General features: G+C 43.9%; 1 protein-coding gene and 1 long non-coding RNA gene across 16 annotated transcripts in view; one reads left to right on the top strand and one right to left on the bottom strand.

Annotated features, from left to right (window-relative positions):
* The window catches only part of LOC108494932, a 51721-nt gene that overhangs the window by 19120 nt on the left and 15072 nt on the right, over positions 1-17529 (bottom strand). The window contains exons 3-4 of the long non-coding RNA XR_001873989.1: positions 14595-14684; positions 1791-1942 (exon numbers count right to left, since the gene is read on the bottom strand). This is a non-coding gene — a long non-coding RNA (uncharacterized LOC108494932). The remainder of the gene's footprint in view (positions 1-1790; positions 1943-14594; positions 14685-17529) is intronic.
* The window catches only part of STRBP (spermatid perinuclear RNA binding protein), a 58833-nt gene that overhangs the window by 31917 nt on the left and 9387 nt on the right, over positions 1-17529 (top strand). For 10 of the 15 annotated variants that reach the window (XR_001873988.1, XR_001873987.1, XM_017809950.1 and 7 more), the window contains exons 6-17: positions 743-837; positions 1261-1356; positions 2061-2172; positions 2741-2838; positions 3282-3393; positions 4090-4182; positions 5067-5266; positions 7233-7391; positions 8158-8292; positions 8725-8865; positions 9405-9528; positions 11353-11397. Coding sequence is in view for 13 of the 15 variants with exons in the window: in XM_017809950.1 (XP_017665439.1) it covers positions 743-837; positions 1261-1356; positions 2061-2172; positions 2741-2838; positions 3282-3393; positions 4090-4182; positions 5067-5266; positions 7233-7391; positions 8158-8292; positions 8725-8865; positions 9405-9528; positions 11353-11397 (1410 nt within the window). In the remaining 2 variants the exon portion in view is untranslated. Of the gene's footprint in view, positions 1-742; positions 838-1260; positions 1357-2060; positions 2173-2740; positions 2839-3281; positions 3394-4089; positions 4183-5066; positions 5267-7232; positions 7392-8157; positions 8293-8724; positions 8866-9404; positions 9529-11352; positions 11398-13897; positions 14347-16522; position 17529 lie in introns of those variants that run through there. The other 5 variants (XM_017809953.1, XM_017809955.1, XM_017809956.1 and 2 more) reach the window with 5 other exon arrangements.

Here is a 17529-nt window from a genome sequence, read left to right as displayed (position 1 = left end):
CTTTCAATCTCCTCTGTTGATTTCAGTTGCTGTTGGGCAGATTTTTACAAGAGGGCACTTCTTGTCGAATCCATTCATGATGTGGAAGTTACCAAACTCTCTCACTCTTTCATATGCTCTGGTTATATGAAAGACTAATCAAACTACAATATTGTACTAGCGTTTCCCATGTATTTCTTTTGCTGAATTATACTGGCTAGTACTGTCCATGCAATCCTATTTCAAATATATTCAATGTTTTTCTCTGGAATTCTCAACAATTGCATGGATGTAACTTCACTTTCTATTACAATTTTTTTTATACCCCCCTGAGAATATCTTCCTCTTGTCCAAAGGAGCTTTGAAATTCTGTGCCACCTTTGTGGAATAAAAGTCACAAAGAAGGAAAAGAAGAAGAAAAAAAGCCCAATACATCCCAACAGAAAAAAAAAAAAAAAGGAAAAGTGCTATATAGCTATTTTCTGCCCTGAAATGTGTTCTACATTTTTAATAAGATCCCAGATTGTCTGTAGCAGTGGCCACCTTTATTATTACTATTATTTTACAAGGAGTGAATGCCTTTGCTTCTGTTGCACACGTGCACATTTACTACCTTTTAATGGCTTGTTTAAATTAAATAACACAGTGCACTTAAAATTCTGGGAGTCTTATTATCTCATTGAGATGCTGCCGCTCTTTTTGTATTGTGACAGAAACCCCTTGGTCAAATTGTATCTGTCTCTTTTTATCCCATTTTTACCAGTAGATAATGTTGCGATGAAAGATCCTCCGGACTTATTGGACAGGCAGAAATGCCTGGAGGCCTTGGCGTCTCTGCGGCACGCCAAATGGTTTCAGGTTGGCTATTTGTTCTTACCTTGTTGTTATTGTAGCCTTACGAGGTTTAATTTGAGACACTTTTAATTTTAATGCCTCTTTAATTTCTGACTAGTCCCTCCTAGAGCAAAGGTCTAGAATTCCGACCCCAGTGCTGTACCGTGCGAGGGCACACGTGGCAGGGAGACAGCCAGCTGGTCCAGAGTTGTCATGAGGCTACAAAAGCAATCTTGACATTTCGCTTCCTTTTTTTATATGTCCCTCTAAATTCAAGTCTTGTACTTTTATAGAAGTGTTTTTATTTTGCATGAAGCTGATTAAGCATTAAGTAATAATAATTTAAAAAAAAAAAAATCTATCCCAGGACTCTGTGCATTTAAAAAGAAAAGCAAAATTGAAGGCCAGGCTTTTGCAGGTGTATTGGAATCATTTTGTTTGTTTTAGGCCAGGGCAAATGGACTAAAATCATGTGTAATTGTCCTTCGTATTCTGCGGGATTTGTGCAACAGAGTCCCCACATGGGCACCACTGAAAGGCTGGGTAAGTACAGAAAGAGCTGAAGGCCACAAGGTCCGGTCTCAGATCTCCTGAGACTTGTAGCAATGTCTGGACTGGAGAGAGCAGTGTCCTCTATGAGACTCCTCCTTAAACACCTTACCCTTTTCTCCCTGTGTAGGGAAACAAAGGAGAGTATTCCTTCAGTCTGTCACGTGTACTGATGCCATGGAAGGACACACACTGCTGTGGGCCTCACGCAGCCCTGAGCGTTTGCAAGAGAATCCCACTCATTGCCTTCAGTCCCTCTTGCTTAGCTTTCCAAAAGAACCCTGCTCCCATGACAGTGCCCCTCCTGCCAGCAGCTCTTACCCTTCCAGAGGGGCAGGTTTGCTCTCGTGCCCAGAGAGGAACACTCTGTAGGTCAGTGGTGATGGTGTTTCTCTCTGAAAACCCTCTGAGAGGCAGAGAACACTCACCTGACCTGGCCTGAGAGGCTCCTCCTTTTCAACTTCCTGGGCAGACAGCAGAAAGCAGTTGGTGTCTTCTGAAGGCAGCTCAGAGCAGGGGACAAAGACGTGTGCCATGAATGAGGATGTGGCCTCCTCTGGGATGGGCCTGTCCATTAGACCTGTAGTGGATTAAAAATGAGTCACCTGATGTGAATGTTCTTCCCCTCTGCCCCCCATATTTAACTGCAGTCACAGTTACCCTTGTGTCCATACTAATCGTAATTTAATGTCTTCTAGCCACTCGAGCTTATATGTGAAAAATCTATAGGTACTTGTAATAGACCTTTGGGCGCTGGGGAAGCGTTGCGACGAGTCATGGAGTGTTTGGCATCTGGAATTCTGCTTCCCGGTAAGGGGCCAAATGAACTCCAGGAACACAAGGGGTTGATCAGCCAGCTTTAAATTTAGCTCTTGCTGTAGGATTAGATGAGAAATGCCTGCCTTGAACTCTGAATCTGCTGTGGAGTGAAACTAATGGTTTCTTGTGTAAAATTAAAATAAAAAAAAAAGGAGGTTGCATGGTGGTCACTGTGTGAATGAATACTGCCACTGCAGGAGAGGTTAATGGGGGACGAAAGGAATGTGTGTAAATTAACCCCGATCTCATTAAGAGGTTACAAATAAATAGACTACGTAGCTGTCCAAATTATTTGGATTTTTTTATTTTTAAACCTACTGCTTTCAGTTCATGTTATCACACACGTGCAGCGTTACCCTGCTAAGTTCTCTGGCCAGTACTGCAAGGATTAAAACCTCGGGGTCAGCTTGCTCTGTATGAGGTCTGACTCCCTGCTGGAGAAGGTGTGCTCCCCACTCTGCAGCAGCCAGTCCCAGCCTTCAGCATTCCCTGTCAGCCCCTGTTTCCATATTGCTTCTCTTTCCTCCCAGTAATCCCTCTGCCTCTCTCTCCCCGCCAGGAGGGCCGGGTCTGCACGACCCCTGCGAGCGCGAGCCCACGGACGCTTTGTCTGACATGACAGTGCAGCAAAAAGAAGCCATTACACACAGTGCCCAGGTAGGACACCCTGCAGATGGACTGCAGCAGGGAGAGCAGCTCATCAGCACCAGTTCTCCTCTGCCAGGGGAACTTATTCCATGGCAGTCCTGGCAGTTCCTGTGGGGTGCTACCCTGGCCAGGTTAATCCCCAGTTCAGGAGTGCAGGAGTTCAGTGTGTGTGAGTCCCCTCAGGCAGTGGGATGCCTGTGCCCTGCTCACATCCCACCTCGGTGCCCGTGGCACAGAGCCCTAGGTGGGCTCCCCTCAGGGAGGTGCTGCCCCCGCACCCTGTGTGCCAGGAATTAACCAGTTGTACGTTTTTGGACAGTGGCATTCTCCCCAGCTGGAGAAGCTGCCTCCTCAGAGGAGGGGGTTTGTGTCTACAGACTTATCTACAAACTTGGCCAGCTGATGTGCAGTCCTGCTGGGATGTAACCCCTGTTTCTCCTCTCCCCCTGCAGCATGCCCTCAGACTATCAGCCTTTGGGCAGATCTATAAGGTGTTGGAAATGGATCCCCTCCCATCCAATAAGTCATTTCAGAAATATTCCTGGTCAGTAACTGACAAAGAAGGTAGGTGTCATTTGTTCCAAAAATCACTGATTGGGCAGTAAACTAGGGGCTAATTTAGAATGGGTGAAGTTCCTCAGTTATGTGCTGTGAATGTGAAGTAGAGGCTTTTCTTGGTGTTATATGTGGGGTGATTTTTTTAAAAAATATTTCATAGTTAGGAGAAAATCTGGAATTTCTGTTCTCTAGAAATACCAAGAGAGGAGTAGGGGTACTGCTACAATATAGCTGATGAATTTCTTTAAGCAGAAAGAAGAGCAGAAGTAGTGTTTGATTCTTATGCTGGGAAGTAAAGACTGTAAACTGTCAAAAAGCATATAATGAGTGTCCATAATAAGAATTACCCAAGGATTCTTCCTAGAAAACAATATACATCTAATAAGAATAAATTTCCACTTGTATTTTTTGTAAAAACAATACTGGTGGAGTTCTTGCCTTAAGAGTAACTGTGGAAAACAGCCCTGCAGGTTTGCAGGGCTTGTCTCCCACCTGATATTGGCCACAGACGTCCTGCCTGGCCTGGTGCACTGAGCAGTAAACCAATATTGGCTTCTGTGCAGCAATAAGAGAGCTGTGACTGATGGATGAGCTCTTGTCACTATAAACAAGCAAGGAACCGTGTGGGACTAATCAGACTCCTGCTGTGGAATGTTGTTTTTCTAATGGCATATCCATATTACAAGGAACTTTATACCCCAGGTACAGGCTCGTCTGCTCTGAAGAGACCCTTTGAAGACAGTGTCGGGGATGACAAGGATCCAAATAAAAAGATGAAGCGTAATCTGAGGAAAAGTAAGTGCAGCACTTCTCCATTCTGTTTTCAAAGATCTATTGTACAGGGGGAGCTGCTTTAAAAGCTTCTCTGTGTTGGTGTGGTAGAGCATGTGAAAAAGTCTTTGGAACAAAAAGATGTTGTCTCTATCACCCTGCATTTGGAATGTCAAACACATCTCTTACTGTGCATCTAAATTTCCCCTGACATGTTTTACTAACTGAATGATTTGCATTTTTAACTGGGATTACCCATCAAGTTAGACTAGAATTGAAGTTGTCCAAGCAGCTGAGGGATTTTATTGATAATGTCCCTATACTGTGGGTTTTTCAAAGTACAGCACTGACTTTGCTGAGTGAAGACTGGACTCTGCATTATTACCCTTCTTGGTCTCCCAAGACCTCCCACAAAAAAAAATAAAATGTTTGATCTACAAAACGTTGATGTTGCATATAGGCACAGACTGGAAGTCTCTTGGCATTGCTGGGATCCAGTCCTGGGGGCCATTTGCATTGTGCTACCTGGGTGCCAGCTCTGGACCTTGTTCCCCACTACCTATAAAACTTGTTACTCCTTTTATAGCAGCCAGGAAGAGTACAGCTAGCTGCAAAAGAGTTGTGTTAATATAAAAACCGGGTAATTATAGTTGCTACTCCAAATTAGACTTGTTAAATAATATAGTTTATATTAAATATTATAGTTTATATTAAATGATATAATTAATCTTATTAAAGCCTTGACAGCATTATGGCTCTCCTCAACCTCTGAGAGGCCAAGGGGTGGTTTTGCTCCTTGATACAAACAGAAGGCACTGAAATGCAAACTGTTTCATTTTTCTGTTCATCTTGTTTTGTTCATTTTCCTTCCCCCTCCTTCCCCCACCCTTTCTACTATCTTGTACTAGTACTAGATAGTAAAGCAATAGATCTCATGAATGCTCTGATGAGGCTGAACCAAATCAGGCCAGGGCTTCAGTATAAGCTGCTGTCACAGTCTGGTCCAGTCCATGCCCCAGTCTTCACAATGTCTGTAGATGTTGATGGTACGACTTATGAAGCATCAGGACCTTCTAAGAAAACAGCCAAGCTCCATGTGGCAGTGAAGGTAAGGCAGCCTCAAGTAATCTGCTAACCCCAGATCTTGGGACAGAGTATGAAATGTGGATAGAACTAGTAATATGAAACCTCAAAATTAAAAAAACACTGGATGAAGCTGAGCTGCTTCCTGTGTGCTTTAAACACGGCTGGGCATGGTTCAAAGAGCATCACTGGTTTTGTGCTGTCGGGGGGCAGAACTTCCCAGGGCTCTGCAGGTCAGCTCATGTTGCAATGGACTGAATGTGGTGGTCAAGTCCTGGATGGGGGGATTCAGTTGAGTTCTGTTCTATTCCTTCCTATGTTGGTTTGGAAACAGCATGCTGGGGGCTCCCTCTTTCTCCCCTTCCTTCTGTCCATTCCTGGCTTGTGAGCACCTGGAAAGATGGAGTTGTTTCCTGGCCTCAGTGTCTGAAAGAGTACCTTTGTGTACTGGGAGGAGCAGTGGATGTAAATGATGGGTCTCCAGTCAAATTTCCACTAGGACTGTGGTCTCATTCTGGGACGAGTCAACCTGCTGTTCTTCTTGGGGGTGCTCTACATGACAGCAGTGGCAGACTGGAACACCCAGTGTGAGCATCCCCCACATGTGGTGCTTGGGGACGTGGTTCAGTGGGGGCTTGGCAGGGCTGGGGTAACCAGTGGTTGGATTCGATGATCTTACAGGTCTTTTCCAACCTAAACAGTTCTGTGAAAGAACCTCTGTTAACAGAACTGCACCTCTGACAGGAACAGGCCCATCTGTCGTTCTGTGCTTTGTTTTGTTTTGAACAAGAATTTCCTTTTCAGAAGCTTCATCTGGCAACTTTCTGCTTTCCTTTGACTTCAGTTTTCAAAATCCCATTGTCCTATGTGCTTTCAAGTTCAAAGTGTCCAGAAGTATCTGAGGGCATGTGTTGTTCCTCCAGGAAAAGTAGCTCTCTGCATGTGTGTCCTTCCAGACCTTCTGCCTTATTCTTTTTATTTTGCCTCCCTCCCTGCAATTGTTAAAAAAAAGGCCCCAAAAACCCACTTGCCCTGAAAATCTGTGACTGCTCTGCCCTTGAACCTCTCTGCATCAGCCAGATCTGTGCTGGTGCCGACCCAGCTCCGTTTTCTCTAAATTTACACATCAAAACATCCACGATTCAAGCCAAGAGGAAATGGGTGGTGTGGTAGAGACTTGCTGGTTTTCTGTCTTTCCTTTCCTAGCAGATCCAGGCCCTGCCTTCCCACTCTTATAAGAGGGAATAATGTGACCATTTCACTTTCTAATCTGACCTCTTTAAAATGCAGAAGCCCTGAAAATGCAACCAGATGTTCCCCGATGGCATAGGAGCTGAGCCTGGGGTTACCTGTGCAGTTCTCAGCTGAGGGTTGGAACAAAGTGATTTTTGCAGACTTTGTTCTTGGGACTAAATTTTCAGCAGAGCTTCAGGTTCCTCTCAGATTCCTTTATTCTGGTAGCTCTGCACGGCTGGGTCAGGAAGCTGGTGAAGGGAGAGGCTGGCCTTGCTAGTGGAGCATGTTTTTGAAGGAACTGAGCTCCAGAAGTACCATCTTGTACAAGGTTTTAATACTCACAAGACTGTTTGCATTGTTTGCCCCACAGTCCATCTCCTGATCTGTCCATAGACACAGAGAGGGGAAACATCATGTGTGACTGGGCTTTTAAACAGTTCTTTAATCTCTTATTTTACAAGGAATTCTCGAGATGCTCATGATGCTCATGAGTAATTGCTGTCTTTGAGACTAAAATTCTTGTTTGTGTTGATTCCACTTCTGGAAACCTGGAATTATTTTCCCCATTGATACTGTATTCCCCACTGATATCCATTGAAATGGTTATGTCCATTTCAAATAGGAGAAAACTAACATTCTAAGCAATCTGCTTGTATTAAGTGTATGGTGGATGTTTTTTGGTGTTGTGATCAGCTTTGTATTTGTTCCTGTCCCGCTGCCTCTGTCACAGTTCATTTCCTGGGGCTTTGTTGTAGGTTTTACAAGCCATGGGGTATCCCACTGGTTTTGATGCAGATGCGGAGTGTGTGAGTTCTGATGAAAAATCAGATACTGAAGGTAAAAATGAAACTACGTCTTCAATCTCAAGCAATAATACTGGAAATTCCACAGCGGACACCTCTGCTACCCTAGAGGTGAGGATTGCCTGGAAGGTACAAGTGACAGAGAGATGTGGGCTTTGGGTTTTTGCTTTTTACTGTTTTTTTTTCCTGTTCTTCTACTTGTCAAGATATTAAAACATGAATTTTTTCAGTTGGGAGACACTTAATTTCCAGAGAGTGTGTTATCATGGATAACTCAAATCACATACATGTTTAGTCCACTGAGAAATTTCCAGGGAAAGGGGGTGTTTTAAACCCAACTGCCCTGTTTGTAACCGAGGCTGAGAGCATTCCATTGCAGGCTGATCCGCTGGTGTGCTGAGATCTCAGCTTTACCTTCCTTGCTCTCCAGACAGTAACAGATATTTCTGCTGAAACACGTGACTCAGGGTATGAGACTCCTTCAGTCAGAGCTGGGCAGTGCCAGGCTGTAATTAGACAGAGCAGAGACGTGTGCAGGGTTGGGAAGGCAGTCTGTCCTCTCGGTGATAAAGCCTTCCCTTTCACAGAACTTGACACCACGGCCCCACCTTCAGCTCTGCATTCTCTCAGGGTTGTAGTTCCAAGTTCAGGTTGTGCAGGCACCAGACCGGGCCATGAGGACACTGCCCTCGCCAACAAATGGCTGTGACTTCTTTGACACCATTGTCTGCCCTTCTTCAGACTTCCCACGTGCTCTGCCAGCACAGCACGTCTTGCTGCAGCCAGGGCAGTGTTACCTGGGATACAGGTCTGCGCAGCTTCGGCCGCCTTTTGAAGAGATAAAGGCTCTAAAGTAACACCCTGAATGTCTCTCTAGGTAAGAACTCAGGGTCCCATACTCACAGCAAGTGGCAAAAACCCGGTGATGGAGCTCAATGAAAAGAGAAGAGGTCTCAAGTACGAGCTCATCTCTGAGACCGGGGGGAGCCACGACAAGCGCTTTGTGATGGAGGTGAGTGCAGCAGAGCTGCAGTTGTGGGGGGTTCATTACGTGGGTCAGAGCCCCTTGCTGCTGCAGTTCAGGGTATAGTGCAGGCAGGGATGTTGGTCTGTAAGGCATTGATGAAATCGAGGGGAGCCTCACGGGATTCCTGTCAAGGAAGGCTCCAGGGGATGGGCTAAATCCAGTATCCAATAGATACTGCTCCTCTCTGAATTGCACTTGTGGTTTCCAGATTCCCAGTATATGGGATACACTAGTTCCCAGGATAATCATGGCATCCTTTACCACCTTCATTTCTAGAATGAATGGAAATTTGTCACATAAAACACAAGAGGATTTTTTCCTCCTCAGGTTCTCTGTGGGTGGCACCTCAGCCCAGTGGGTGCAGTATGGTATTCCCAGAGATCAATACTAGGCATAAACTCATGTCTCAATTTTCAGGTAGAAGTAGATGGGCAGAAGTTCAGAGGTGCAGGCCCAAACAAGAAGGTAGCAAAAGCAAGTGCTGCATTAGCAGCACTTGAAAAACTGTTTTCTGGGCCTAATGCAGCAAACAACAAGAAGAAGAAGATTCTTCCTCAGGTAAGAATTGTTACTTGCTTTTTAAACTGCTGTTATCCCAGCTCTGGATTGTTTTTTTGATACAGGAGGCAACATTCTAGTAAAGTAAGGTTAACACAGGCTGCTGTTGTTGTGAGGTGGTTGGTTGTCTTTGGGGTGAAATCCTGGCCTGCTGCAGTGGGTTCAGGAGGGTAAGACAGAAGCCAAGACAGTGCTGTAGGTCGAGGAGAGGAAGCTTGTAAGGAGGTGGGAAAAGAGCAGGGAGGAGCAGCAGAGAGAGGGTCAGAAGCCAGTGATGTTCAGTGCTGACCAAATGTGAGGTAAATAACGGGGTGTGGGTGAGGGAACTGCTGGGCTCTGCAGTCAGTGCCCGGGCAAGGGGCCTGCCATGTTCCTGTCAGTCACAGCCTCCAGCACAGACTGCTCCAGCCCGCGCCCAGCCAGCCTGGCACATCTGGCATGTTAAAGAGCTCTCTGAAAGGGGTCATTTAATGCAGGTGGCCTTGTATTCCAGCAACACTTTCACTCTCTGAATTGCTATTTTTTGTCACTCTGGGCAGACTAAAGGGGTTGTCAATACAGCTGTTTCTGCAGCAGTCCAGGCTGTTCGAGGCAGAGGACGAGGTGCTTTAACACGAGGGGCATTTGTCGGGGCAGCTGCTGCTACTGGATACATAACACCAGGTAAGGCACCACACTCAGAGCTGATACTTTAATTTTTGTCTGCCAGGGCATTCTTTTTCATGTATGTCAGTCACCTGTGTGATTTCTTTAATCATCTGAGATGAAGCAGAAGGCAGAATTCATGGGGCTCTAAATAAATCAAAGAGATGGAAAGCTGGCAGTGCGTGTCCTTTAAAATGAGTGTACAACTTGAAGCTTGGTGTGCACAGAGCACAGTTATGGGCATAATGGCTTTCCTGGCTTTATTATTTTATGATTTGTCTTCTTCATAGTTCACTGCCATGGCACAATTCCCAAAACTCTCTTCCTACCTAAGAACCTCCTGGATCATGTGCTGTTTAGCATTAGGAGTGGCCTTCCCAAGAAACCCTTGTGGACATGAAGTCGGGAGGCTCCAGAGTCCCTGAGCTCCCAGAAACTTTCTAAATGAACTGCACCCGGAAGCATCTATCAGTAGCTTCTGTGGTGGCCAAAAATAAAGGAATTTCTGTTCATACTCTGGCTGATGTGGAATCATGCATTGTTCTGATAGCAGAAACTGCTTTGGAAGTCCAAAGGCTTCTCGTTCCCATTTCACATTTAACCAAGAAAAAGTTAACAAAACGGACACTTTCTCCTTTCCCTTACTTTTCAAAGTGCATTTTCTCTGTGACTCTACAACATGCCTAAGGTTTGCAGATGACAGGGAGGGGAATCCAGACATTGTTTTCACTTGTTTTAAGAACCACAGATTTGTAAGAATGAGATGCTGAAGATGCCTTAGTCAAAGCAAATCCAGTAGCTTCCAGAAAATAACACTTACATTCCTCATGCTCAGGTTTTCAGATTACAGCATGAGCACTAATTACACCCTCCAGCAGCTCAGTGTGCCAACAGCACAGCCCTGTTGTTTGGGAGCCTTCCTTCCTGGCACAGTCAGCAGCCTGCCGTCTTCATTGTTCCTGTATGGTCATGTCATTTTAAATATTAAAAACCAGTAATTCATTTTTAATGGCTGTTAACATTGTTTTTGGAACTGTCTGTCTGCCTGAGGAGTCATTTATGAGACACTTTAACCTGCCAGGGGCATGCTTCTTGCCAGTGTGGAATTACTCCAGAAATAAGTTTAATTTCCCAGTTGCTGCAGTTAAGCTTTTATTGGCCTTGGCCTTCACAGATTATTTCTCTCCATCCTCTATTCTTGTCAGAAATCTCTTGCTTTTTGTGATGACACAAGCAATCTCAACAGAAAAAACCCCTGTAGAGCCTCCATGAACCACTGAGATGTAGTGACCAATGTTGGTGTTATCTCTGTTGCTTTTTTTCTCGCTCCAGAGTCACACTTCGCTCTCTGGGGGAAAACAATCCTGCTCTGTTTATGTGGAGGTGTTCAGGTGTCCTCTGGGGAACTCTGTCTGCGTGAAATGGCAGAGAAAGCAAAATTCACAGGAGCTTTACCAATGGGGATGTGGCATTTGTCACAGGCATCCAGCACTCCCCTCTTTATAATGAAAATTTAGGAAAATGACTATTCTCTGCATAGACTGCACTTGTGTTTTAGGAAGCACATAAACAAATACGGGATGTCTGGGTCATGCCAACTCTGTGCTCTGACAGTGCAGACTTGAGGGATTCAGCTGAAAAGGAAATGCTGAGGAAAGGAAATAGGGAATTTAACACTGATGCTGAGGCTTGAGGCAGTCCCTGGGTAGCTTGTTCTTCAGGCCACTGCCCAGGATGTTGGTGCTTTCCGCAGCACTTCCAGGTGTTGGTGTCTGTCTTTGCTGCAGTCCCCTGCAGGGTGCAGTGCAGGTGTGCCTGACCCCTGTCTGTGTTTCCCTGCAGGCTATGGAGCACCGTATGGGTACAGCACAGCGGCGCCAGCCTACGGTAGGTACACACTGTCAGTAACACCCCGAGCCCGGGCACAACAGGGGGGGCTGTCCACGGGTGCCAGGGCCAGGAGAAACTCAGAGAGATTAAAGCTCTTAAACCATGACAAAACACTCTTATGCCATAACCTTGTGGTTCTTTTTTGGTTGGAGTAGCTTTTTGCCTCTGCTTTGCCTGGTCTGTGGAAGGACTGCTTGTTCTAATTGCCTGTTCCCTTTATACTGGAACCCAGTGGAAGTAGTTCCCTTACTTTTTACAGCCAACCCGTGCTCCATTCAAAGACTACCGAAGGGCCTATTTCAGCATCTCTGACCCACATTTACCTAAGTGGCATTACAGTAACATTGGTGAAATGTTTGTCCCCAAGTGTAAGTGGCTTGTGGACAAATCTCCCTTAATGCTGTCAACTCTGTGAAGGCTATGGGCAAATACACCCCCACAGGCTAAACCACCACTGCTTGGGACAACAGGATGGGTTTGTGTTGCTTGGACTGTTAGTGATCAGACTGAAGGCAGCCAGGACATGGTCATTTGCCACAATACTTTTTACTATGAAACGTGTGATATTAGGCTGGCAAAGCACTGGTTTCATGGAGATTGTAAAATGAGCTGATGACCAGAGAGCTGTGATGGAAGGGTTTTTCTTAACTTGGCTTCTCCCTCCCCACTGGCTTGTTTGACGCTGGACTAACAATGCATTCCTCTAACCGGCCCTTTTGGTTACTTTGAATGAGGTTTATGTGGCAATGGGAGCAGAGCAGTTTGGAGTCAGTGATATGTCCTGGCACACACAACTGAGCCCCCCAGAACCAGTCCCAGCAGCCTGGCCAATGGCAGGGACTGCTCACAGCCTGCTGCTCAAATGGCCAGCACTTTTCAAGGCCTGCACTTTTTCCTATGGGAAACTTTGGCTTTTTAGCATTTGCAGTGCTTATTCCTCCCAAATCTGTGTCAGTTGGGCAATGCCAACTCCCCTGATACTATTATAAAAATTCAGAATATTTTGAAATGTTGATTTCATGACTTTTACAGCAGTACAAGCTCTAAGAAGGGAAGAATGCTGCTGCTTTATGGAAAGTGTTTGTTTTGCCTGACTGGGACCAGCTGGTCCAATTCTGTACTGAAAGGGGATGGAGGATGGGCCCACGGGCTGCACTCAGTGTGGAATTCTCCTCTCAAAACTGGAGCAAACCTCTCCAGTTTTAGACCTGCTGACTGGCCACGTGCTCTGACAGAAGGGCAGCTGACAGCAGCGCTGTCCCATGGAGTGTTGTCCTTTGTGGTGCATCACACAAGGAACAGCTACATGATTCCTCAGGGAAAAATGAAAGGAAATTTAGTTTAGGGTATGGATTTTTAAAAAATCCCCTTGGTTCTTTCCAAGCAACAGTCTCAGAGGATAACCAGGATGAGTGGCATCTGCATGTCTGTATTTTTACAAGCAGTGACACACTGACATGTGGAATCCTTTCCCTGCTGCAGACAGGAATGCAACTGTTACCAAATTTCCTTGCAGCTTTTCTTGCTTTTTTCATTCATTCCTTCTGTTTTGTGGGATTTTCCCTCTTTTTGCCTATTTTGGGAGCTGGATTTTAAGCACTTAGCTGTGTATATGTGACATACCACTGACTTCAAAGCGTTGTGGAATTGGATGCCCCCATTTTTCACATAAAGAGTTTCTGTTCTTAATGTCTTATGATTGTGATGCGAAGTTCTGGGATAATGCTTTTTGGCTGTAAGGTAAACATGTCTCTTTGCCTTTGTAAGCTGTTGCATGTTGGGAAACTTCACTTTGATCATCTGGTGCTCTGGAATACCTGCTGTTGCTGCTTTGTGATTTCTAAATGGATACATAGGTTAAATACTAGAATTTAAATAGGCAAGATTAAAACACCAAACAAACGTTTAATTGTGCAGAAGTTTGTGAGGCCACAAGAACTCTAAAATAATCATGAAATTAGGCAGATGTTAATCTTTCCAGATTTGCCACTTCAATACAGGAGAGGGAATGCAGAATAAGGAAGCAGATGCAGAATTTACTGTAGGTGCTTGATTTTTGGCTGACCTACCTGGATGCTGATCAAAACTGCTGAACAGTTTCCCTGTGAGTTGTATTTTATGCACAGCAGTACCTGTCTAGAATATCTGCAGTTGCAACTGGCCTGTGAAATGAACTCAGAACGAGCTAGTAGAGATTAATTACCATAAAGACCATGAAGTAGAGCTTCAAGTCCAAATACACACTCTGCTTTTGAGAATATCACTTCCTTTAATTTTACCAAACACCAGGACAAAAATAAAAGCAGACTTTAAGCCAACCATCTGTCTGAAATAGTGCAAAGTGGTGAAGTGTTATTGTTCACGGGACTCTGCACCCTGAAATCCCATTGACTGACTGATCTGGAAAAGGTTAATGAGAACACTACTGTAAGCTCTTATCTGACTTTCTTGGATTGCTGAACTTATTTGGAGTCCTCTCCCTTTCTTCTCTCTGTAGGTTTACCCAAGAGAATGGTTCTGTTACCAGTTATGAAATTCCCAACTTACCCCGTTCCCCACTACTCATTCTTTTAGCAAATGGCAGAAGCTAATTCCTATTGATTGAACAACACAGTACAGTACAGAATGTTAGAAGAAAAAAAAGCCTTTTTATCCTGTTTTCTTTGAACACATACTTGAGCAAAGTCATTTGTAAAGAAACATCTTTTTCCTACTTTTTGATTTTAACAAAATGCAAATTTAGTTCTCTAAAACTTGAAAAAAATGTTCTGTGAAATGTTACCTCATTTTCAAATAACTTATACCAGCCTTCTGTTATAGGGAAGAACTAGAAGCTTAAATCTTACGTTTTAAATGAAGTATCCGATTATGTAAAATTAAATTTGTGAAGGATGTATAGAATATAAAACACTGATCACAAATAAACTGTTTTGTTGTAACACAAGAGTACTGCCTGTTTCCTAATGCAGTCACACAGACTCAGTTAATGACCTGTACTTGCTGTAGGGTTATTAAATGCAGGGCATAGTTCTTTAAAAAACAAAAATAAAAATTAAAAAAAAAAAAACAAACCCACATGATAGAAACTTTACAGTTAACATTTAACTTTGTAAATATTATGGTGTGTAATAAACTTAGTAAAATCTGGGTTAAAATATTGTTTTATCTTATTTTTTATAGTTAAGCATCAGTACCTGAGTTTCCTTATAGATCAGCATACTGTAACTGTGACTTTAGACACAGTCTTAATTATCCAAGAAGACTTTTCACTCGTACACAAAATGCTGAAAAACAAACAAAACAAAGGGAATTAATCTTAGGCTGTCTCTGTATAAGGCTGCATTCTGTGAAACAAGTATTAAACAAAGGAAGTTCCCACAGAAGGATTTGTTCTGCAATTCCAGGGACACAAGTTAGGCCCGTATTGCCCAGAGAAAGGACGACACTAATGTTACAATCAGGTTCTCCAGAGCTCAAAAGCTGCTTCTTTTCCTTTCTTTTCTGTTTTTACCAAAAAAAAAGAGGAAAAAAAAGAAAAAAAATTGCACTTGTTCTTGTGGCCTTCTTCACTTTTGAGATTGTCTGCCCACCCTTGATTTTCCATCCACCATTTCTACAGAAAGCATTTTAGTTGTCAATTGTGTATTAAACCAAAGGTTCTCCTTTTCCCCCTTACATTTATAAGAATCTAAAGCAGCAACAAGGTCCCCATGGAAACTTGCTATTTAATTGTCCCAGTTCTTGTTGAGTGCTGCTGTGAAAAGTGACACACTTCAGCCATAGGCCAGTACTTTCTAAGAGTCGGTGCTCAAACCCAAAGAATCCTCTTTTCCATGAGGAGTGTGTGCACCTGTCTGAAATTCCAGGACAGGCCCCAGCTCCACGGTTGGAGTCTCCATGGATTGTGGACTGCTGTGGGCTCTGATGAGGGATTCCAGTGGTCTTTATTAAGGTATCACCCCACGAATCAGCAGCGTTGTTGGTTGCACTCTCTCCTCAGCCCTCGCCCGTTGCTTTTCCATAGGCTGGCTTTAGTTCCTGCTCTTCCAAAGATTTGCCTTTATCCCCTGTTCTCTAACAGACTCTGCTGCTGAGGCAGGGGGAGCTTTGTAAGTGACAAGGGTGTAAAACCAGTGCTTAAAGCAACGTAAAGTTCCTCCTCCCCCACACCCCCTTTAGAGGGAAAGAAATATTAGAAAAGCTGAATAAGGGGTGGCTTACAGAACAAGCTGCTTTCCTTGGAATTAACTGCAGCTGTTATTCTTAAGCTAAGTATTTGTGCTTAGGAATGTGTTTCCATTTCACTGGGTTTCCTTCTGCCGGAGCTCTCCTGCCCTTGGTGCTGGTGGTACTTTAATAAGACGTAGATTCCTGGCCAGGAGGGGCGAGCCTGGCGTGTCCCCCCGCGGCAGCGGGAGCAGAGCAGGGCCTGGGGATGGACCCAAATTGAGGTGCTCAGAAATCACTGATCTGGTTTGCTGGCCTATGGATGAAAGGAAGCCATCACGGAGCAGAAAAAGCATGGCTGATCAGAGCCCATTTTTGTTAATCAAATATTCATTAAAGGAATCTTTCCTCCACACACTTCCCCCCCTCCCCTCCTTTTGGAGTTCCCCTAATTGGCAACTGTTTGTAGTTTCTTTTTTTTTTTTTTTCCTGAATCCCCAGCTTTGTAAAATTTCAAACAAAATATTCTGCGAACCAATTCTATACCATGAACATTCGTAAGCCAAAAACTTGTTCTTATTTCAAAGACAAGAAGGGCGCTATGCTCTTTTCCAACATGATGGCAGTCATTTCAGACGATTTATAGAAGTCATTTTTTACTTTTTGTCATTTGTTGGGAGTTACTAACCACATTGTAAACTTGCCCCCTTGCTGCATATTTTACATTTCTCTGCTTTACTGAAAATATGAATGAGCTGTCAGTTCTTTGTTTAGAAAGTGGTAACCTTGGAAGTGTTAGATGTTTCAATACCTTCAAAGAATTCAAAGTGCCCATTTTACAATGAAAATTCCACTTGCAGCTGAAAGAGCAGAGAAATTTAAATGGAGCTTTAGCCTCAGCCAGTCTCAGCAATTAACGTGAGGTTTTTGCTTCTCTGCTCTTCTCCCACTGTAGGTGGTTTTTTCATTGACAGTCCCTATTGCCAGCCTCTCAGCATCGCACCTTTTATTATTCACTTGGGCCCTCAAGATTTCTTCTCTGACTTCTAGAACCATCAGGTTGTGTGGCTCCAAATGGCATTTTGTACATGTCTTAAAAGCAAGAAAAAACGTGGCTCGTTTTGAGGTTTCTCAACTTCAGACACGGAATCTGAGCTTTTTTTCCTTTTTTTCTTTTTTTTTTTTTTAAAGTGTTTTTCACTTCTTGAACTTTGCTCCATGTAACAAAAAGCAATACTTAGTCCAAGCCACAGTCCTCTCTTTGGGTACATAGCAATAGATGTGTATATACTTCTGGTTATTTCTTTACACTGAAAGGGAAAGACTGGTGTGTCGGGGGGGGAACCAACCACCAAACCAAGGCACAATCCGGGCCGAGTGCTGCTTCAAGCAGTGACATCTGCCTGGACTTCCACTCCTGAAGTCCCTCTGAATTTTAATACTCTGCTGTATTTGCATGTCTCCTATCCAAGTTGCTACAGAGCCGTGCAATGGTCCCTCCTGAAGCAGCACTGCTTTGTACCATTGTGCATGTCAGCAGACATGAAATGTAGCAAAAAGGTAGAAGAAAAAAACAGAATATATATTTTTTTCCAAAATGTAACTAAATGATATCTTCTCTCTCTCTCTTCCCCACATCATTGATATGAGGCACAAAAAGGGTAGGCCTAAACTGGAAAGTCAAGTGGATTGCTTTTGTGTCTCTTAAAAACCATCACCAAATGATAGGAAAACACAGTATTTGGGAAACATCCAGTTCAAAAAACTTTGCTGCTCTAAATTTACTGAGGTTTTTTTCCTCTTGAATATTTGTATGTTGATACTTTGAGATTGTCAATCAGCAATAATTGAAAGGTGAATGTTTTTTTAAATGGTATTGGAACATCTATATGTTGCAGCTTAAGACTTCTAAGCAGTTTTCAGCAGGTTAATTCCACTTTATTCTCATTCTCTCCGGACCTT

Source organism: Lepidothrix coronata, unplaced genomic scaffold (genome assembly GCF_001604755.1).
Source record: "Lepidothrix coronata isolate B3197 unplaced genomic scaffold, Lepidothrix_coronata-1.0 Scaffold28, whole genome shotgun sequence".
Classification (NCBI taxonomy): Eukaryota; Metazoa; Chordata; class Aves; order Passeriformes; family Pipridae; genus Lepidothrix; species Lepidothrix coronata.
The sequence above is the reverse complement of the archived record's forward strand: the minus strand, read 5'-3'. Positions and strand labels throughout refer to the sequence as shown.